This window comes from Oncorhynchus mykiss, chromosome 8 (assembly GCF_013265735.2).
Source record: "Oncorhynchus mykiss isolate Arlee chromosome 8, USDA_OmykA_1.1, whole genome shotgun sequence".
Taxonomy (NCBI): Eukaryota; Metazoa; Chordata; class Actinopteri; order Salmoniformes; family Salmonidae; genus Oncorhynchus; species Oncorhynchus mykiss.
Window position 1 is genome coordinate 66,131,102 of NC_048572.1, and position 23,424 is coordinate 66,154,525.

The window sequence follows — 23,424 nt, forward strand, 5'->3', positions numbered from 1 at the left end:
CAGTATAAATACGTAATTGTGATATGCGTGCGAGTGCCTTGCAAAGCGTAGGCCTTTAATTTGTGCGTGATGCGTGCATGGGCGGGGGCAGCGAAACTGGCTAAATTGATGCAAAATGGTCCGCTATTGGTCGAAGCATTGTGGTACCCAAGAGAAAGACCACTGCACAGCAGCATCGCCGTACGAATGACCAGAAAATCGTCCAACAAACCTGGAACATGGCCCAACGGAGGATATGCTATATCTTATTCTTAAAACACCCACACATGAGAAATGCCATAAGAATGAGAAGTTTCATCTAGTATGATTCCAAGGCAGGTGACACTGACCCAGGTACGTTTAGATACATGTATTTGTCCATCTGTGAATAAGATAGTCGTGGCTAAATTGATACGTGCTCGTGTCTGAATCGAGCGCTAGTTAATTTTGATGCATGGGATCACGAGTTCTATGTGCTACAAAATAATACTGACTGAGGTTGACGCCTCGTATTTTCTCAAACAACGAAATTGTTTCCATGGGTGCTCTAAATCATGGCCAGCCACTAAAAAATCACCCCTGTACTGTATCTTACTACTATGGCTGACTATGAGAGGTCTCGCAGTGTTTGTTGATATTAGAAAGTGAGTATTGATATAGGCATTCCATTCGTAGGGTGTGTTTTGATCGAGTCTGTATAACCAAGTCAGAGTAGGTCAATCCTATAGGGATGCCCCACCATAAAACGGGGAGAGTGAGAGAGCGAGAGAGAGAGTCTCTTGCTCTGTGTCTGTGTTTGAATCTAAAATACAACACTACATAGAATGGAGTGGTTAGATAAGGAGGAAGGCAATATTTGTAATTTACTAAATTACTACTATAGTAGTACTGCTACCATAGTACTACTGCTACCATAGGCCGCCTACAACACACAGGCTGTTCCAGCCCGTTCAACACAGCACAGGGAGATAGAGACTGTTTTCATTATAAAAGGCAGTCAGTGCTCTTGAGTAGCAGTAATAGCAGTAATCCTGATCAGTAGCAGAGAGATTGACCAGATTACTATTGATTCACCTGTAACTGCCAAAGACTCAAGCTACCATGTAGAAGGGGGACCCGCAGTCTATTGATCCATGTTAAAATCACCACTGTGGAGGAGACAGCTTGTTCACAGTGAAAGGTCTATGAATACCAGAAAGGTATATGGAAAATCAAGCTAATATTACAGTTTCAGTGTCTGTCATATTGTCGATCAAGGAAAGTAAAATGTAATACATTTTATTTGGCATGTGTGGGTTGCCCCCATAGACAATCTTTTATGAACTGGCAATGCTGCTAGGCGTTTATACAGCATTTTCTTTACTTGGTTTTACTCAGTGTAAGTCAAGTGGGATAGTTCAGTGTAAAGAAAATGTAGTAAAACTGCCTGGGGCAACTTATGACAGAGACACTGACCGGAGTTGCTGATTTATTAAAACAACAAGGAGGAACAACAATGTACCACAGAATACCCTGTTTTATCCTACCCCTTGTCTCTCCATATCTTCGAATGTCTGATTAAACTCTCCATGTGGATTTGTAGCAATTCACACTAATTTGAACTATTTCTTTCTTTGTTCCTCAAGCTCCTTCAGGCTTTTGTCTAGTCAGGATCCACTTGTAAACTCTCTGTTCTCTGCTGCCTCCAATACTCACTTTTCTCCCAGACTCATACAAGTTGGAGAGGGATTGTATTTCCCTGCCTGCCAAGTGTCTGCAGCCATTATACACTTACATTTGGAATGGATTTGAGGGCCTAATTGATCACCCCTGCCGCCTCTTATTGGCTGGTATATATTAGACCTACTATACTGTCATGTATTTGAAGGAGAATTGATCTATTTGATACACCTTACTAAGCACATTTAATCAAGATGAATCTATTGTCTTCCTCACGTCTCTGGGCATGGAGTAGTAACAGTAGAGCTCCTAAATGGATGAGAGATGGGAGAGCACTTTTACAAAATCCCCCAAAATGCACCTCCCTGCTCCAGCCCTGCTTGGTTTAGCCCTGTGGATTTAAATGAGCAGAAGGAAGTAGAATGCTGAGCCACCGCTCAATACATAGTTTAAAAATGCATTGAGTGAGTCATCTAACCAACCAGCTAGGCAGTCCCAGTGCTGAGCTGCATTAGGAGGACTGAACATTGCTCCTTTGACTGGAAGGATATTTTTTGATGTTGCTGCTAATCTAGTGCTGTGAATAAGACACTCAGTATCAGGACCTCAGTATCTGGATGCAACAGAATGCTATATAGACTGTTTATAGACAGGCAGCCTATTTCTGATATTTTTTCCACTAATTTGTCTTTCGACCAATCACATCAGATCTTTTCACATCAGATATTTTTCAGAGTTGGTCTGATTGGTCAAAAGACCAATTATCGAAAAAAAAACATCCGAATTGGGCTGCCTGTCTAAATGCAGCCATATTGTCCTAGCTGCGTTCCCATGGTTGCACACTGCACGCTGCGATCAGCTATGTGGTTTGTTTAGCCTCACGCTGCTGATTCGCTGTAGTATAATTTGTGATGGCGGGATGATAGTGCACCAGGTCCTATTCTTCAGATTCGTCTCAGTGAGTAAATCCAATTAGATTAAAATCATGAGCTTTATGTAGAGATAGTTAGCCTACAGTATGGGATTCATTACAGTGGGGCATTTCCATGCATCATGCTGGCAACTGTCCAACTTTGTAGAGGCACCTTTTCTTTTTATCGCAAGACTTCTCCACAAAATGTCTTTGTATTTCACTCAACCTTTTTTACTGTTTTTAATCACAAGGGATTTACAACTCTGCTTCATTCTACTAGTATAGTGATATTGTTATAATGAGTTGGCAGCCTTTAAAGGTGATACGGAGGGTAATTTTACTGTCTGCATCCCTGCATGTATTAATTGGTTGGGAGCTTATGTGAAAGAAGAGCTATGTAGGCCTGGCCTGCTGTATTATGTAAGTGGACTAATGTCTTCAGTTGCTGCACAGTGCAGATAGTACAGGGAAACGGATGATCACTGAGCCACGTTATCTCATATGGCTCCTAAAAGGAGTTAAGTAATAGGCCAACTCTTAGATAGACAGAGAATAAACCACTGTACTGTAGTATTTTCTCTGTCTGGTGTTTTAATATGAATCTTTTACTGTATACCGTAACCTTTTTTTAAAACTAGCTTATTCACCATTTCAGTATTTTATCTACTCAACTATTCTATCTACTCAATTATTCTACTTAACCTGCACACACAGCAGAGATTGACAAGTCAAATTGTCACATTCTTCCCTACTCTTCCCTTTCTCTTTTTACTTCCGCTCAAATATTTCTTAAACAGTGTGTGTTGTGTATGGTGGCATTCCATCCATACAGAGGTTGTATCAAGGCAGACAAGTGACCTTGTTGCTGAAGAACAGTGGCATAGTTGTTGAAGAGGATGCTTGGCAGCTGCATGTACTTCCACACTGGAGGGCCAGAAAGTGGCTCTAATGAGACAGGCTATTGAGGGGTCATTGTGTTGGTGGATTGTTCTCAGCGCGGAGTGGGGGTCTGGTCTATTGTGTTGGCCAGCTGCCCGGGCAGACTAACAGACATATCTTCATCTTTCACTTGGCCAGCATTGACTGAGTAGTGACTAAGTAGAGACTATGTGTGTGTGTGTATGTGTGCACGCGTGTGTGTGCACTAGTGGTTTGTTCAACCGCACCTGCCCGAAATTGCTAACAACCACCTGACTATACAGTGCCTTCAGAAAGTATTCAGACCCCTAGACTTTTTCAATATTTTGTTAGGTTACAGCTTTATTCCAAAATGGATTAAAATATATATATATATATATCATCAATCTACACACAATACCCCATAATGACAAAGCAAAAACAGGTTTTTAGAAAATGTTGCTAATTTATTAAAAAAACTTTTAAAAAACTAAAATCTCACAGTTACGTAGGTATTCAGACCCTTTTATTCAGTACTTTGTTGAAGCACCTTTTTGTAGTGATTACAGCCTCGAGTCTTCTTGGGTATGATGCTGCAAGCTTGGCACACCTGTATTTGGGGAGTTTCTCCCATTCTTCTCTGAAGATCCTCTGAAGCTCTATCAGGTTGGATGGGGAGTTTTGCTTCACAGCTATTTTCAGGTCTCTCCAGAGATGTTCAATCGGGTTCAAGTCCGGGCTCTGGCTAGGCCACTCAAGGACATTCAGAGACATGTCCGGAAGACACTCCTGTGTTGTCTTGGCTGTGTGCTTAGGGTTGTTGTCCCCTTGGAAGGTGAACCGTCACCACAGTTTGAGGTCCTAAGCGCTCTGGAGCAGGTTTTCATCAAGGATCTGTCTGTGGCCTCCCGGGTGGCGCAGTGGTTAAGGGCACTGTACTGCAGCGCCAGCTGTACTACCAGAGACCCTGGTTTCGCGCCCAGGCTCTGTTGCAACTGGCTGCGACTGGGAGGTCTGTGGGATGATGCACAATTGGCCTAGCGTCGTCCGGGTTAGGGAGGGTTTGGCCGGTAGGGATATCCTTGTCTCATTGCGCACCAGCGACTCCTGTGGCGAGCTGGGTGCCGTGCACGTTAACCAAGGTTGCCAGGTGCATGGTGTTTCCTCTGACATTGGTGCTTCCGGGTTGGATGCGCGCTGTGTTAAGAAGCAGTGTGGCTTGGTTGGGTTGTGTATCGGAGGACACATGACTTTCAACCTTCGTCTCTCCCGAGCCCGTACGGGAGTTGTAGCGATGAGACAAGATAGTAGCTACTAAAACAATTGGATACCATGAAATTGGGGAGAAGAAGGGGTAAAAAAAAAGGATCTGTCTGTACTTTGCTCCGTTCATTTTTTCCTCAATCATGACTAGTCTCCCGGTCTGTGACGCTGAAAAACATCCCCACAGCATGATGTCGCCACCACCATGCTTCACCGTAGGGATGGTGCCAGGTTTCCTCCAGACATGTCGCTTTGGCATTCAGGCCAAAGAGTTTAATCTTGGTTTCATCAGACCAGAGTATAGTTCTTTCTCATGGTCTGATAGTCTTTAAGTGCCTTTTGGAAAACATCAAGCACACTGTCATGTGCCATTTACTGAGGAGTGGCTTCTGTCTGGCCACTCTACCATAAAGCCCTGATTGGTGAAGTGCTGCAGAGATGGTTGTCCTTCTGGAAGGTTATCCATCACCTCCCTGACCAAGGTTCTTCTCCCCCAATTGCTCAGCTCTAGGAAGAGTCTTGGTGGTTCCATACTAATTCCATTTCAGAATGATGGAGGCCATTGTGTTCTTGGGGACCTTCAATGCTGCAGAAATGTTTTGGTTCCCTTCCCCGGGTCAGTGCGTCGACACAATCCTGTCTCAGAGCTCTACGGACAATTCCTTCGACCTCATAGCTTCGTTTTTGCTCTGACGTGCACTGTGAACTGTAGGACCTTTGTATAGACAGGTGTGTGCATTTACAAATCATGTCCATTCAATTGAATTTACCACAGGTGGACTCCAATCAAGTTGTAGAACCATCTCAAGGATGATCAATGGAAACAGGATGCACCGGAGCTCAATTTCGAGTCTCATAGCAAAGGGTCTGAATACATGTAAATAAGGTATTTCTGTTTTTATTTTCAATATATTTCCAAAATTGTCTAAACCTGTTTTTGCTTTGTAATTAAGGCTGTAAGGTAACAAAATGTGGAAAAAGTTAAGGGGTCTGAATACTTTCCTGTATGTGATAAAGTGAAAATCTGAGGCCTGCACCCGACCCTAACGCGCTAATATAGAAAATGTGCCGTAGGCTACAGTCAGAGATGGCTGTCAACTTGTCTATAATTAGATACTGTATATGGAGCTTCTCTTCTGTCATTATATGTTGCCCTAGAACACAAAACAAATCCTTGCTCACCAGAATAATGTCATAAATTGATAGAAGGAATGCTTCAATCTAGTTGACATTGGTAAAGTTTTGCTTGTCATCTCTGCTTCTTTCACATAGCAAAGACGTTTAGGAAATGGGGAGAAAATGCAAGAACAAAAATACTGGAGTTTTTCGGTGGAACATTTCCAAATGACATCAGTTTGACCATTTGTAAGAAAATAGAAAGCTGTGAAAACAACCCAACATGTTTCTGATAATATTTCAGTTTGGCATGAATGCATATTTGATGTGATTGAAATACTATCAGCTTTTATGATGCTGATAAGGTAACACCTCTACAGAACCTATCTAAGTGTGCATTAGCATTCTCTCAAGATGCTCTCAGATGCTGAAAGAAATCATATTTCGACACTCCTGATCCTGAGTCCAAATTTAGCCTACATCAAATAAAATGGTATTTGTCACACAAAGACAACAGGTGTAGACTTTACTGTGAAATACTTACTTACGAGCCCTTTCCCAGCAATGCAGAATTAAAAAGTAAGAAAAAAAAAAAAAAACTAACCAGTAACACAATAAAATAACAATAATAGCTTGTGTACATTAGTACTCTGTGCCGGCCAGAGTGGCTCACTTGTGGGTGTGCTGGCAGCATATAGCAGCACGTTCGACTGTGCGTCAAGAATTCAGCATAGCAAGTTTGTATGAAGGTCTGGTTAGTAAATAGTTTAATCCATTCTTTATTTCATGAATTTATTCACAGGTAAATAGTAATATGCTCTAAACCGCTCTGGTGACAAACAAACTTTGCTGTCCTGTTTCCAATCGTTCACATGGCTGGGAGAACCTATTCAAGTAAGTAAATACAGTAAAAAAAAAAAAGCTTTTTAAACAATGTATTATTAGCTAACTAGCTATAGTGCAGGCTAACTCAAATGAACTGCTAACGTAGCAGTTCGCTATCTAGCCAACTTTACATACTGTGTAGCTAAGTTAATTAAATATCACCAGCTACCTAACTTAATTTTAGCTAGGTGTCTTGATGTGTTTATCATTGTAAAAACAAACTCCAAATGCATTTGTAGGTAGCTAGGTAACAGCCATTGAGAACGGTGAAAGGACAGCAGCCCCAATTGTCAAAGTGAGAGAGTAGGCTATGCTGGATAGGGCGGGTACTTTTGTGTAGTTCCAGTCCCTAGAAGTGAGAACAGAGATATAGTAACATAATATTCAGTGCTGTCTAATTTGAGTAAAATGAAGTCTGTTTATTGCAATGTTTTATGCCCTCAGATACAGAGAGCTTTGAAAGCCTGTCTGCAGATGAAGAGGTCCCAATGAAGAGCAGTGGTTTTCAGTCCTGGTCCTGGGGACTCAGAGGGGGGTGCACATTTTAGTTTTTAGCTTAGCACTACAGAGCGGATTCAAATGATCAACTCATCATCAAGCTTCAAGTGGTATTTATGTGCAGTTGAAGTCGGAAGTTTGCATATACTTAGGTTGGAGTCATTAAAACTCGTTTTTCAACCACCACAAATTTCTTGTTAACAAACTATAGTTTTGGCAAGTCGGTTAGGACATTTACTTTGTGCATGACACAAGTAATCTTTCCAACAATTGTTTACAGACAGATAATTTCACTTGTAATTTACTGTATCACAATACCAGTGGGTCAGAAGTTTACATACGCTAAATTGACTGTGTATGTTTACATACACTAAGTTTACATACACTCAATTTCCATGCTGCCTTTAAACAGCTTGGAAAATTCCATAAAATTATGTCATGGCTTTAGAAGCTTCTGATAGGCTAATTGACATCATTTGAGTCAATTGGAGGTGAAAAAGAAAGAGACACGCTCTGTCTCCTAGAGATGAACGTACTTTGATGCAAAAAGTGCAAATCAATCTCAGAACAACAGCAAAGGACCTTGTGAAGATGCTGGAGGAAACAGGTACAAAAGTATCTATATCCACAGTAAAACGAGTCCTGTATCGACATAACCTGAAAGCCAGACTACGGTTTGCAACTGCACATGGGGACAAAGATCGTACTTTTTGGAGAAATGTCCTCTGGTCTGATGAAACAAAAGTAGAACTGTTTAGCCATAATGGCCATAGTTATGTTTTCAGGAAAAAGGGGGAGGCTTGCAAGCCGAAGAACACCATCCCAACCATGAAGCACGGGGGTGGCAGCATCATGTTGTGGGAGTGCTTTGCTGCAGGAGGGACTGGTGCACATCACAAAATAGATGACATCATGAGGCAGGAAAAGTATGTGGATATATTGAAGCAACATCTCAAGACATCAGTTAAAGCTTGGTCACAAATGGGTCTTCTAAATGGACAATGACCCCAAGCATACTTCCAAAGTTGTGGCAAAATGGCTTAAGGACAACAAAGTCAAGGTATTGGATTGGCCAACACAAAGCCCTGACCTCAATCCCATAGAAAATTTGTGGGCAGAACTGAAAAAGCGTGAATGAGCAAGGAGGCCTACAAACCCGACTCCGTTACACCTGCTCTGTCAGGAGACAAAATTCACCCAACTTATTATGGGAAGCTTGTGGAAGGCTACCCAAAATGTTTGACCCAAGTTAAATAATTTAAAGGCAATGCTGCCAAATACTAATTGAGTGTATGTAATCTTCTGACCCACTGGGAATGTGACTGAAATAAATCTTTCTCTCTACTTTTATTCTGACATTTCACATTCTTAAAATAAAGTGGTGATCCTAACTGACCGAAGACAGGGCATTTTTACTATGATTAAATGTCAGGAATTGTGAAAAGCTGAGTTTAAATGTATTTGGCTCAGGTGTATGTAAACTTCTGACTTCAACTGTATTATTATTTGTGATGCTATCCTTGATATGATCCTGCTATTGTTTGCTACACATGCCCATGTGTGTGCACATGCATCTGTCTATCCAATGTTATCATGGTTTGTTATAAGAGATATTATACTTTCGAAATCCACAATGACCTGGGGATGTCAAAGTCTAATATTGACTATCTTCCATATTTCTACAGATACCTTGCAACTGGAGATTCCTTCAAAACGATTTGGTTACCACGCCCATCTGGGATTGCCTATCTGTGTCCTGCAGAACTTCATGAGGATGTAGATGAGGACCAGGAGGGGATCTGCAGGATTTTTCAAGGATGGGCGCTAACAACGCAGCACAGGAGGCAATCCGTGTGCGGGAGATCTTCACCTCCTACTTCTTCGAAGAGGGTGCTGTTCCTTGGCAACACCAAAGACTAGACTATGCACAACCAAAGGCTCTTAAGAGCCATCCACATTGCAATAAGTGTATTCTTCCATTTACTTCGCTATGTCAACTGCATTTATTCAATTCACAGTTTAGGTAAGGATCTGTACAAAAACAGAACAGGCTCCTTTAAGAGTCACCCATATTGAAATAGAAGACAATTAGACACCCTATAACCCACAGCTACACACTCGTGTATCAATCTGATTGATGGATTGTGTTGTGCAGTAAGCTGGCTCAGGTGTATAACTGTGGCTCCTTCCACCTTCAAAGAACAGGCAAGAGGGCCAACCATGGAGAATAGTAAGACATGGTCATTATTTCTATTTAATGTAGAAAATAATGTAGAAAATTATATATTGTTTGTCATCGTGTGTCTGTATGTTTTTCAGTATAAAGTACTTTTCAGCCATTTAATGTGGACAACGGGTGAGACGACACACAGATTCCTGTTGAACACTGTCTCTTCAACTACCTTATTTTCTCAATAACCGTCTCTCTCCTTCACGTCCTCCCTCTTCCCCCCCCCCCCCCCCCCTTCTGCCTAAATCCTCTAGGTTATATCAGCTGTGTCGGTGAACCCCTACCGAATCTGAACTGGCTACATAGAGGGCACAGTATGATCAGAGGTGAGAGGTCACTTGGTCGGGTCAACAGGAAGTATTATTAAATAGATGCTTTACACTGAAATGCAGCTAGAGATGTAGTAATCCCAGAGTTAATGATCCAAGGTCAGTTTTGCATTTCACCTCCTGATGATTATGATGACTGACAGTGTTAGAATAAAAAACCCACAAGGCTTAAACATGCTATATCTGTCTCTCGTCTACAGGTATGTCTTGATGTGAGAGAGGATGCCAACCCCCAGTCCCATCATCGCCACCTCACCCGCTCGGGCCAACTGGGGAGACACCACGAGAGACACTATTATACAATTGTGATGAACTGAGAGAATATTACATTTAGTCGCACTGTAATTCATGAATCATATGCTGTCATCCCTGCTCCTCTTTTCCTTTCTGTCTACTACACTTTTTCTCACACCTCTCTCCTCATCTCCTCTTTATTCCTCTGTGTTTATCATGCACACCAGATGTGCATTGAACAACAGACTGAACTTCTATTTATAATATAAGATTACAATTATAATATTTATAATGCATGTATTGTGTATTTATAACACTTCGATAACTTCTTTCAATAAAGCGTTTCACATTCTATCCTAGTTGAAATTAAGTCTCTCATTTGATTAAATACTACACCAATCCTGTGTCCTCAGATCAGTGCAGATGAAGGAAAGTAGATATTGAGATGAACCGGTTTTAGAGTATTTCCATAATGCATAGGAAGTATAGTGTACTGTTTTTAAATTCTGTTTCTGTGTATATCAGTTACAAATCAGCCTTTAACTAGTTAAATCATGTTTCTAGTCTATTGCATAGTTATAATGTGTAACCATTGCTGTCCCATGGGCATGATTGGTAAACACTGTTGAAGTGTATAATTTAGGGGTGCAACTTTCACTTTCTGAAATGGCATTTTTGTGCCCCCCCAGTATTATCATTGGAATATTCTAAAAAACAAAGCAACGATGTGCTTTAGGACCATGCGGATGCCACCAAGCAGTTGACGGCTATTTGGAGTGTTTATCCGACTGGATCAAAAAATATATATTTATTATGCCCCCCCACTTCTTGCGCTGCTGGTATGATTGTAATAGATACATGCAGACACAGCATCAAATACTGGAGTTTGATACTCCTGGTATTGGATATGACTGTAAAGGAACGTCTCACAGACGTTCATACCTGAACTGCACCTTTATTTGCAAAGGTAGAGTACATGATCAGTGAATACAGTCAATGTACAGGCTACAATGTGGGAATCTCATGCTTGGTATTAACTACATGCATCCTTGGCGCAATAAAGTTATATTATATTCTACTCAATCAATAGGCTTCGTTAAATCCATTCAGACTGTTTTGAACACTCTCCATTCCTTTGGAACTTAGTGTATAATGTTTACTGTTCATTATTTTATTGTTTAACTTTTGTTTATTAGCTATTTCACTTGCTTTGGCAATGTAAACATATGAGAGAGAGAGGCAGCACACTCAGTCACCTCTGAACAGTCTGAGCAGGACAGGACCTTGGAGTGTTCCTCACTCATAGCACTGTGCTGCTCCCTCTTCACTAACTAGGCATTGTTGTCTCTCCTCCCACTCAGAAGTTATTGCTACATATTGGAGAAACTTCAGAAAGATTTTAGGATTATATTTCCTGCTGGGAATATTCCCACTATAGCTCCACTTTCTCTGCAGGATGGTACAAATCACTACCTCTTAGTCTGCCAGAATAAACCAACAGAAAAACACACCTGCAATGTTCTTAAAGATGGCGATTAAAGTTTTGAATTTTATCTCAAAAACGCAGAAATAGCAATGCTAACATTTGGCCTCTTAAAAATCTCTCTCCAGTACCAGCTCTCCATCCTCCCCATTCACAGTTTCTCTCCTTCTTTCCTCTCCTCTTCTCCAGAACTTGTACCAGAACAGGTTTCTCGGACTTGGACGAGCAGCAATGGCATCCCCGTCACGTTCGTCCCAGAACCGCCGGCGCTGTAAGCACCCGATCCGCCACAGCTACAATCCCGAGCAGTTCCCTAACGTCAACTTCCAGAACGGCTTTCCTGAGGTCGTGGCGACTATGCACCGCTCGACCAGCGACACAGACCTGGTGACATCACATAGCCGTTCAACGCTCACCGTCAGCTCCTCACTCTATGCCATCGGTCAGACCCAGGACATCCTCATCTGCTGGGACATCAAGGAGGAGGTGGACGCTGGGGACTGGATTGGCATGTACCTCATCGGTGAGCACTGCCATAATAGTGATTTTCATAGAAGGGACCAAAGCAATACGTTATCGTAGATGATAGTGAGGCAGCTAGAGACAGTGAGATGAAGAGCAGCTTATTTCAAATCTTGTAAACTGTTACACATACTGCATGTGATCTTCTTCGGAGTTAGCTTTTGGGGAAGAGGAATAGGTGTGTAGGACAAGAACTAGAATGTGTTCATTCAAGTCTACAGTATTTGAAAGGGACTGTATGTACACTACATAGAGAGCAATGCGATGACTCAGGTCATGTTAGGTCAGGTCATGTCCAGTCTGCCTTCCCTTATCATTTGAGGTTATCTGAAGGTGGTGTTGTGGTGCTCAGACACAGTTAATGTTACGTATCCACAGGGAACTGACAATGCTTGTGTGATACTGTAATGGGACTTTGTATCTCACCTTCACCTCCCTCCCTTTCGACTCTCTCAGAAGAAGTTTCGTCTGAGAACTTTCTAGACTACAAGAGCCGTGGAGTGAATGGTTCGCACAAGGGCCAGATAGTGTGGAAAATTGAGGCCAACTCCTATTTTGTGGAGCGTAAGTGCATTTCTGGAAATACATCCAAAACCAGCTACATTACAGTACACTACATCCCCCACACACTGAGAGAGCTGTTTTATAACGGATGTAGCATCTACCACTCAGAACAGGACACTGCTTTGTCAGTGCATATTGTAAATCTTTACATACAGTGGGGCAAAAAAGTATTTAGTCAGCCACCAATTGTGCAAGTTCTCCCACTTAAAAAGATGAGAGAGGCCTGTAATTTTCATCATAGGTACACTTCAACTATGACAGACAAAATTAGAAAAAAAATCCAGAAAATCACATTGTAGGATTTTGTATTAATTTATTTGCAAACTATGGTGGAAAATAAGTATTTGGTCAATAACAAAAGTTTATCTCAATACTTTGTTATATACCCTTTGTTGGCAATGACAGAGGTCAAACGTTTTCTGTAAGTCTTCACAAGGTTTTCACACACTGTGGCTGGTATTTTGGCCCATTCCTCCATGCAGATCTCCTCTAGAGCATTGATGTTTTGGGGCTGTTGCTGGGCAACATGGACTTTCAACTCCCTCCAAAGATTTTCTATGGGGTTGAGATCTGGAGACTGGCTAGGCCACTCCAGGACCTTGAAATGCTTCTTACGAGGCCACTCCTTCGTTGCCCGGGCGGTGTGTTTGGGATCATTGTCATGCTGAAAGACCCAGCCACGTTTCATCTTCAATGCCCTTGCTGATGGAAAGAGGTTTTCACTCAAAATCTCACGATACATGGCCCCATTCATTCTTTCCTTTACACGGATCAGTCGTCCTGGTCCCTTTTCAGAAAAACAGCCCCAAAGCATGTTTCCACCCCCATGCTTCACATTAGGTATGGTGTTCTTTGGATGCAACTCAGCATTCTTTGTCCTCCAAACACGAAGAGCTGAGTTTTTACAAAAAAGTTATATTTTGGTTTGATCTGACCATATGACATTCTCCCAATCTTCTTCTGGATCCTCCAAATGCTCTCTAGCAAACTTCAGACGGGCCTGGACATGTACTGGCTTAAGCAGGGGGACACGTCTGGCACTGCAGGATTTGAGTCCCTTGCAGCATAGTGTGTTACTGATGGTAGGCTTTGTTACTTTGGTCCCAGCTCTCTGCAAGTCATTCACTAGGTCCCCCCGTGTGGTTCTGGGATTTTTGCTCACCGTTCTTGTGATCATTTTAACCCCACGGGGTGAGATCTTGCGTGGAGCCCCAGATCGAGGGAGATTATCAGTGGTCTTGTATGTCTTCCATTTCCTAATAATTGCTCCCACAGTTGATTTCTTCAAACCAAGCTGCTTACCTATTGCAGATTCAGTCTTCCCAGCCTGGTGCAGGTCTACAATTTTGTTTCTGGTGTCCTTTGACAGGTCTTTGGACTTGGCCATAGTGGAGTTTGGAGTGTGACTGTTTGAGGTTGTGGACAGGTGTATTTTATACTGATAACAAGTTCAAACAGGTGCCATTAATACAGGTAACGAGTGGAGGACAGAGGAGCCTCTTAAAGAAGAAGTTACAAGTCTGTGAGAGCCAGAAATCTTGCTTGTTTGTAGGTGACCAAATACTTATTTTCCACCATAATTTGCAAATACATTTATTAAAAATCCTACAATGTGATTTTCCAGATGTTTTTCCCTTATTTTGTCTGTCATAGTTGAAGTTTACCTATGATGAAAATTACAGGCCTCTCTCATCTTTTTAAGTGGGAGAACTTGCACAATTGGTGGCTGTCTAAATACTTTTTTGCCCCACTGTAACACTGAAACTATCTCATAACCATTTTGTTTCTCATTACCATTGTGACCATTTTGTATCTTCAGAATTCCATAAGTTTCAGGATTTCCCTTTAGAATCACAAATCCTTCTTACTCTGTACAGATTAAAGCAAGTCTATTTGGAAGAGATTCCATAAATAAAATAATTGACATCATTTATACAGCCAAATGATCCCATTAGTTCCTCTAGACTAGAGAACCGACACTGACTGTATAGTACAGTAGGCCCCGGTGTGGACAGCTCTGCTTAGACACAAAGTGCAGCTATGAGTAACTACCATAGTGCTATCCTCCCCTCATCTGGTTCTGCTAAAGTAATACGTTGTCATCTGTGGGTGATTTTGTTATTTAGCTAACACTGCTTATTGTTTATTTACCTAAAGTAAGACTCATCCCTCAAAGAGCTCCTCCCACCTCATCAGTAGGGACAGCTCATTCGCAAGAATCAGATATCTATCAATCAATCAATCACATTTATTTATAAAGCCCTTTTTACATCAGCCGTTATAAAATAAACCCAGCCTTAAACCCCAAACAGCAAGCAATGCAGATGTAGAAGTACGGTGGCTAAGAAAAACTCCCTAGAAAGGCCAGAACCTATGAAGAAACCTAGAGAGGAACCAGGCTCTGAGGGGTGGCCAGTCCTCTTCTGGCTGTGCCGGGTGGAGATTATAACAGAACATGGCCAAGATGTTAAAACGTTCACAGATGACCAGCGGGGTCAGATAAAAATAATCACAGTGGTTGTAGAGGGTGCAACAGGACAGCACCTCAGCAGTAAATGTCAATTGGCTTTTCATAGCCGATCATTCTGAGTTAGAGACAGCAGTTGCGGTAGAGAGAGTCCAAAACAGCAGGTCCGGGACAAGGTAGCACGTCCAGTGAACAGGTCAGGGTTCCATAGCCGCAGGCAGAACAGTTGAAACTGGAGGAGCAGCATGACCAGGTGGACTGGGGACAGCAAGGAGTCATCATGCCAGGTAGTCCTGAGGCATGGTCCTAGGGCTCAGGTCCGCCGAGAGAAAAAGAAAGAGAGAGAATTAGAGAGAGCATACTTAAATTCACACAGGACATCGGATAAAACATGAGAAATGCTCCAGATATAAAAGACTCACCCTTGGCCCCCGACACATAAACTACTGTAGCATAAATACCCAAACAGGGCCAAACAGACAGGATATAACATCACCCACTTTGCCAATGCACAGCCCCCACACCACCAACCTATGTTTTATTATTTTACCTTTATTTAACTAGGCAAGTCAGTTAAGAACAAATTCTTATTTTCAATGACATTCTAGGAACAGTGGGTTAACTACCTGTTCAGGGGCAGAACAACAGATTTGTACCTTGTCAGCTCAGGGGTGTGAACTTGCAACCTTTCGGTTGCTAGTCCAACGCTCTAACCACTAGGCTAACCTACTACCCTGAGACAAGGCCGAGTATAGCCCACGAACCTGAGGGGGTGTGCCAACCCAGACAGGAAGATCACGTCAGTGACTCAACACACTCAAGTGACGCACCCCTCCTAGGGACGGCATGGAAGAGCACCAGTATGCCAGGGACTCAGCCCCCGTAATAGGGTTAGAGGCAGAGAATCTCAGTGGAGAGAAGGGAACCGGCCAGGCAGAGACAGCAATCAATCTTTTGGCCAATACCATTCGCTGGTGCCTGTGTGCCACCCTATAGGCTCAATGGTGTTGATTCTCAAGCATCTCCATTTAGCTACCACAGTAGATTAGCAGCTTGTAAAGCAGCCACTGAGATTCTTATCTCTGTGTAATTAAATTGATAGTATTATCCCTCTGTGTAATTAAATAGATAGTATTATCTCTCTGTGTAATTAAAGGGATAGTATTATTTCTCAGTGTCAGGCTCCGCTGCTAATAACCATGTAGCTGAGGACCGTCTGCTCTCTCTCCCCCAGTTTATTGGCATGCTGCTCACAACAGCTTTCTTAGGTCACGCTGGTGTGTCTCTGGCCTGTTTTTGAGAGCTTTCCAACTGTGAAACCTGATTAAGGTGCCAATAAACAGAGAAATAGTGTATAATGCAAACAGTAGGTCATTCTAAAAAGATAGGACAATCTCTCTTAAACTAACTTCTGTCCTCTCTTCTGTCATCTGTCTCTTCTTTCCTCTCAGTGGAGACCAAGATCTGTTTTAAATACTACCATGGTGTGAGCGGGGCCCTGCGAGCCACCACCCCCAGTTTGACTGTGAAGAACCCCTCAGTTCCGGTGAGTGTGTAGGACTACTTAATCCAAGCCTGGTATTAGTGCTACTGTACATGGGCGCTATATGTTTATATGGGCTTCTCAAGGGGCACTGAAGGGAAGAGATGGTGAATTACTACAACGGATCTACTGTATGTCTTTCCATCTAAATATTTTTCCATTGTCTGGGTTGAAGCTTATCACTAGAGCCTAGAGTGGTAAGAAAAGTAAGAAGAAAAATCCTGACTGTTCCAGAAAGGGGTTATCATGTCATCTGTTGTCCAGTGTTACCTGGATTACTAGGGGTTATCAGACGTGATTTAAAGGGCAGATATAATGGATTTAGCAATCCATTAGATTGGTTACCCTTCTTTTCTCATTGACCGGAAAAGAAAATCCTGAAATTGAAAGTGGTGCTAAGTGTAAATTATTATATGCTTATTGGCTGGTTGACATTGCCTGTCTTGAGAGAGATCACACACAGACAGACAGCAGTCTGAGAGATAGACAGATACGCCACAGCCAGAGGTGAACAGAGAGGGGAATCAGATAATGTCCTTGTGTTGTCCCTGTGGAGTACACTGTAGTAGAGGTCCCCTGTGGGCACTCCAGCTGTCTGCTGGAGGCTCACTGCAGCCAGGGAGTGAAATGCATTAGCCCAGGCCTATGCAGGCCCTGCCCCCACAGCCTACATACGCCCACACTGCTATAATGACTACTCACTTGTCCTCCTAGAGATCACACCCAGAGGAACAATCTCAGAAACACATCAATGCCACAGCCTGTCAAAATGCCATTGTAGGGCCTCCCGGGTGGCGCAGTGGTTAAGGGCGCTGTACTGCAGCGCCAGCTGTGCCATCAGAGTCCCTGGGTTTGCGCCCAGGCTCTGTCGTAACCGGCTGCGACCGGGAGGTCTGTGGGGCGACGCACAATTGGCCTAGCATCGCCCGGGTTAGGGAGGGCTTGGTCGGTAGGGGTGTCCTTGTCTCATCCTTATCCTCCACCTCCATCATCTCTCAGTGGCCCTCCATCATCTCTCAGTGGCTATTTTCCACAAATCCACCTGCCTGCTATAAAGATCCTTAGGCAGGCTTACACCTGTGGAGGAGGAACAGGGAGGAGAGGTGCTGTAAAGGTGGGCGCTGATGTTGCTCTTTCTTACTCTCTCTCTCTCTCTCTTTCTCTCTATCTCTCTTTCTCACCCTCTCTCTGTGTAGGTGTTTAAGCCCGTCACAAATGAAGAAGTCCCCCAGAGCACAGGCAGCAGAAGACTCATTAGCTTCTCCCTCTCAGGTGAGCATGCCCCCCCCCCCCCTACCACCACGTTACCTTGGCAACACATCTCTACAGGGTTGGGCCAGCACATGTGCCAGCATTACTGTGGCAAAGGGCAACACACAGCTTGTGTCTCCATAGCAACTCATCCCAGGATTCAGATACAGTACTATCATCCATCTGGAGTACATCATGTGCATTACAGGAAGGAATGTTCTGTGCCAACTGGCATGATACAGAATGCTAGCAGTTAGAGAAATATCGACAAACCCACACTTACATGACGATGATGAAAAGGATTCCTTTCTCCTAACACTTCCATACTTAAATGCCGCTGTTTCATTCCCAAACGCTGCATGAAGAAATACATCACATCTGTAGAAATGTCACAAAAACATCCTAACATCCTGACTCATCATAGGAAAAGCACAGTGAGTCTATTGTGCTAAGTGTTTCCGACAGTCTTGAGTTGAGTTGGATTCCTAACTGAGGGATGCATCAGCAGCAGCAGCAGCAGTAGAGGCATGATCCAGTTCCACCTGATTCACAGTGAGGTAGTGCAGATGAAAGGTGGGTGTGACAGCTTGCTCAGTCGTGTATCCAAACGATTCTCTCCCCCCACAGCTGCATGGGAGATGTCGGGGGGAGGCAGATGGGATTTCAGACAGCAGCTCTTCCCCTTTCGTCTTCAGCTTTGATCAACACAGGCTTACAAATACTGAACAAACATACTGACTGTAGTAGTCCCTGTCTGGTCCCAGATCACTGGGAGGCTATGTATGACATGTCTGTCACAAATATTACAGAGCAGAGTTGGAGAGAAGTTCAAGTTAAATGCAACGTTATGCAAAATAATAATTCTGTCTAGACCTATTTTTCAGGGAGAGTTATTCTGTCTCTGCTCTGCTATAGTAGAACATACTACTACTATTGTAGAAGTACAGCATACTGTGGCAACACAGGATATTGAACCAAATTGATTTGCAGAGCTAAAAGGAACATTCTCTTTCTCAAGGACATTCCTGCTGACTGCACTCTGCTCTTCTTTGTCAGAAGTATGGGATTTTCTTAAGCCATTAAAGGTGTAATTTTAAAGCCGTTTATCCTCATTGTCTCCTCCTCTATACTCTTATCGTCTCTGGTAGATTTCCACGCCACGGGGCTGAAGAAAGGGATGTTCTTCAACCCTGACCCCTACCTGAAGATCGCCATCCATCCCGGCAGGAACAGCATCTTTCCAGCGCTGCCACACCACGGCCAGGAGAAACGCTCCAGCATCGTCTGTAACACCATCAACCCCCGCTGGCAGAGAGAGGTGAGAGGAAGGCCCTGACAAGGCTTTATATTCTATGTGTTCCAAGACAATTGTTGCTATCTGGCTCGAAGGACTATGAAAAAGCAAGCAACCTTGAGTATGCTCTCTGTAACAGGGCAATAAAGTCAGGCAGAGTGACAGTCTTAAGGTGCTTTATACAATATGTTATACAGGTACTGTTGACCTGGAACCACATGGAAACACTAACTGGGATGTACAGAATTTACACAGGTGTAACCAAAGTTGTTTTTCTTGTTTTTGCTCAAGAGAACAAGTGCTGAAAATGGGTTACAACAGTTGTGGTTTGGTTGTGATGAGTTTATAGCACTATCCCTGCAACATTCAGGAAGTATTTAGACCCTAGTATATTTTATTTTTTCCTCATCAATCTACACACAGTACCCAATAATGACAAAGCAAAAACAGGTTTTTAGACTTTTTTTTTGCTGTAAATATCACATTCACATTTAAGTATTCAGACCCTTTACTCAATACTTTGTTGAAGCACCTTTGGCAGGGATTACAGCCTCCAGTCTTCTTGGGTATGATGCTACAAGCTTGGCACACCTGTATTTGGGGAGTTTCTCCCATTCTTCTCTGCAGATCCTCTCAAGCTCTGCAACTCAAGGACATTCAGAGACATGTCCCGCAGCCACTCCTGCATTGTCTTGGCTGTGTGTGCTTAGGGCCCCAGTCCGAGGTCCTGAGCACTCTGGAGCAGGTTTTCATCAAGGATCTCTCTGTACTTTGCTCCGTTCATCTTTGCTGACGAGACTCCTAGTCACTGCAGCTGAAAATGGTGGTGCCAGGTTTCCTCCAGAGAGTTCAATCTTGATTTCATCAGACCAGAGAATCTTGTTTCTCATGGTCTGATTCCAAGAACACAGGATGAGATGTTACTATCCTTTGTGCAAGCACTTCCAAGAGTTAATGAACAGTGAGCCTGGTGAAATTTGGGGAGCGCATCGTCAGTAGTGTACCTTTGGTTCCTAGGGTGTTTCGGCCTTTCACACTATACACCCTCCCCAAAGGCGGCCAGCGACAGGGTGATCAATCCTACGCTTGCGTCCCATTCCCAATTAGTCATAGGAGTTGCCTTGTTGATGATAGCCAACATCCCATGGGACTACGCATGGCAGGGGCATCCTCCTCCCTGAGTCAAGCATTGTTGACCTCTTGCATTCCTGGCCCTCTCACTTCGGGGCCCAGCTGGGGTCTTTCCTCTTCATCCAGAGCCACTGACTGCTGCCTTCTGCCGCCTCCGATACAGCTTTGATTGCCGAACGCTGGCTCTGGCCCTTAATTCCAAGGTCTCTAAGCAGTCTGGTTGTAGATGTTGCCACAAAGCCCACCTCCACTGGTCGGACTTCTGTGTTCCAGCCATGATGCCGTGCTTCGGCAGCTAGATCGGCATAGCGCAGATGCTTTCGCTCATAAGCCTCATCTACTGAGTCCTCCCAGGGTACTGTGAGCTCAATGATGAAGACCTTCTTGAGCGAACGGGACCAGAGCACCATGTCAGGTCTTGGGTCAGGGTGGTGGTTGCGATCTCCGGAGGAAACACAAGTTGCCGGCCAATGTCAGCTAGCATTTTCCAGTCGCGGGCCAAGCGCAGCTGGTCTCGCTCTAATGGTGTCGAGCCGCTTCGGTGGTTTAGCCCCTTCGCGGACAAAGTTTGTCCGTAAGGGGTGTGATGCTGCTGGGGGTGGTAGGGAGTTGGTGGCAGCTCGCTTGTCCTCCAGGGCGGACGCAAGGTTTTTAAGGACTTGGTTGTCACGCCAAGTGTAGCGTCCTTGGGTGAGGCTTGTTTTACACCCTGTGAGAATGTGCCTGAGGTTGGCTGGCATGGAACAGAGGGCACAGTCCGGACCTTCACCATACCATTGGTGAAGATTAACTGGAGTTGGAAGGAAGTCATATGTTGCTCTGATGGAGAAGCTCAACCGCCTCGCTTCCATGGCCCACAGATCCTTCCAGCTGATCTTCCTCTTCTCCACACTATCCCATCGAGTCCACTGTCCCTGTTTGGAAAGAGAGACTGCCTTGGCCCACCTTGCAGCCTCCTCCTGATGGCGTACTTCCTGCACTACCATCTTCCGCCGCTCTGGTGCAGTGGCCTTACTCCTTACTTACCCACAATGTCAGTATGTCTGAGGGCTGCTGTTGCCTCCTGGACTGCTTTTCCTGGCCTCCATTTGCGCCCAGTTGCCAAGGTCGGCGCGTTGTTGCTCACCACTGGGTCTCGAGATTCATTCAGTGTCATCTGGAGCCTGGTTTTTGAACACTTGAATTCCTCTATTAGACTGGTGAGGGGCAGCTTGAGGACACCATCTCCATAGAGGCCTATGGTGGTAAGGCATCGTGGAACTCCGAGCCACTTCTTTAAGTAGCCTGTGACTCCTCTTTCCATCTTCTCCACTGTTGAGATTGGAACCTCATACACTGCTAAGGGCCACAACACCCGGGGTAGGAGACCAAACTGCAGACACCAGGCCTTTAACTTTCCAGGTAGCTGGGTGTTGTCGATGAACTGTAGGCTACTACTAATGTCTTTGCGCAGCTGTTGCACCTGGTCTTTGTCCTTCAGGCTTGCATCATACCACCTTCCAAGGCTTTTTACCGGCTGCTCAGACACTGTTGGGATTTGGTCATCTCCGATGAAGAATTTCAGGTCAGAGAGTACTCCCTTCACAATCGAGATGCTGCGTGACTTGGATGGTTTAATCTTCATACGGGCCCAGCTGATGTTCTCCTCAAGTTTTCTGAGCAGTCTCCTGGTGCATGGGACAGAGGTGGTCAATGTTGTAATGTCGTCCATGTAGGCTCTGAGTGGAGGGAGTCGGAAACCAGAGTCGACTCGCTGTCCACCAGCAACCCATTTTGAGGATCTGATGATAACCTCCATTGCCATTATGAATGCCAATGGAGAAATGGTACATCCCGCCATTATACCTACATTCAGGCACTGCCATGAGGTGGTGAACTCTGAGGTGGTGAAGCAGAACTGCAGATCCTGGAAGTACGACTTCACCAGGGTTGTGATGGTGTCCGGTATGTGGAAAAATCTGAAGGCAGACCACAGGAGTTCATGGGGCACAGAGCCAAATGCATTGGCGAGGTCGAGAAAGACTACATGGAGGTCCCTTTTTCCACCTTGGCCATTTGGATCTGGTGCCAGATCATGCTGGAATGTTCCAAGCAGCCAGAGAACCCTGATATTCCTGCCTTCTGTACAGATGTATCGACGTACGCATTCCTTTGCAGGTACTCAGCCATCCTCTGGGCAATGACCCTTAAGAAGATTTTACCCTCGACATTCAGTAAGGAGATTGGACGGAATTGGCTGATGTTCACTGCATCCTTCTCCTTAGGGATCAGGACCCCCGCCTGCCCTACGCCACACTTTGGGTATTATCTTATTTTTCCAAGCTGTTCTCATAAGCCTCCAGAGGAACCTCAGGACGTCTGGTGCGTTCTTATACACTTTGTACGGGACTCCATTTGGCCCCGGGGCTGATGCTGTTCTTGCCCGTCGAACTGTGTTTTCCACCTCTTTCCATGTTCAATGGGTGGGATATCTGATGGGATGGCCAGATGTTCATGTCGCTTTGAGTCAAAGTTTGTTGTTCTCAGGTGCTCCTCTAGGTCTTTCTTTGTTGTTTTTAGAGCTCCACTTTTTTCCTTCGTGAAGAGACTTTTAAGGAACTTGAAGGGATCTTTATAGAATCGAGTTCTAGTTTGTTCTTTCTTCCTTCTGCTTTTCCGTAGGTTCTCTGCTCTGCGGAGGGATGCCAACCGGGTTTTGATATCAGCCTGAAGTGCCTCTATGCCCTCCTTTTCCACTTCCGAGGCCTTCTTCCACTGTTTCTTAAGCTGTCGCCTTTCTTGAACGAGGCACTTGATTTCTTGTTGCCTCCTGGAAACTGGTGGGGTTGGAACCTTTCTCCCGCCTTTTGCCTCTTCCACTCCAAATCTTTCTGTCCCGTACTCATAGATAATGTCCCCCATCCTCTCCAACTTCTTCTCCACTGTGCCTCGAAGTTTCTCGAGGGTCAAGGTAAGGTCAGTATTCACTGTTTCCCACAACTTCTTGTCACTGGCGCCAGGCCACTTCACATACGGCCTGTGCCCTGGTAGTCTCCTCTCGACTGCAGGTCTGGGAGGCTCGGTGAGTTCCACTCCTGTTGTTGGTTCCACCTCAGTTGTTACTTCGGTGCTTGAGTTTACGTCCTCCATGACAGTGGTACTGATGCACTACAAACTATGGTTTGCG

The 23,424-nt window shown here is 44.2% G+C and overlaps 1 protein-coding gene and 1 long non-coding RNA gene across 3 annotated transcripts in view; both read left to right on the forward strand.

Moving 5' to 3' along the window:
* LOC110530963 (E3 ubiquitin-protein ligase HECW1) overlaps positions 1–23,424 on the forward strand; it is a 68,525-nt gene continuing 45,101 nt past the window's right edge. The window contains exons 1-6 of one of the 2 annotated variants that reach the window (XR_005052934.1): positions 1–333; positions 11,676–12,009; positions 12,465–12,572; positions 16,491–16,585; positions 17,779–17,854; positions 18,982–19,151. Coding sequence is in view for 1 of the 2 variants with exons in the window: in XM_036986005.1 (XP_036841900.1) it covers positions 304–333; positions 11,676–12,009; positions 12,465–12,572; positions 16,491–16,585; positions 17,779–17,854; positions 18,982–19,151 (813 nt within the window). In the remaining variant the exon portion in view is untranslated. The remainder of the gene's footprint in view (positions 334–11,675; positions 12,010–12,464; positions 12,573–16,490; positions 16,586–17,778; positions 17,855–18,981; positions 19,152–23,424) is intronic. The other variant, XM_036986005.1, reaches the window with a different exon arrangement.
* Positions 8,633–10,355, forward strand: LOC110530386. The gene is made up of 3 exons (XR_002474518.2): positions 8,633–9,100; positions 9,695–9,766; positions 9,970–10,355. It is a non-coding gene; the product is annotated as an uncharacterized LOC110530386 (long non-coding RNA).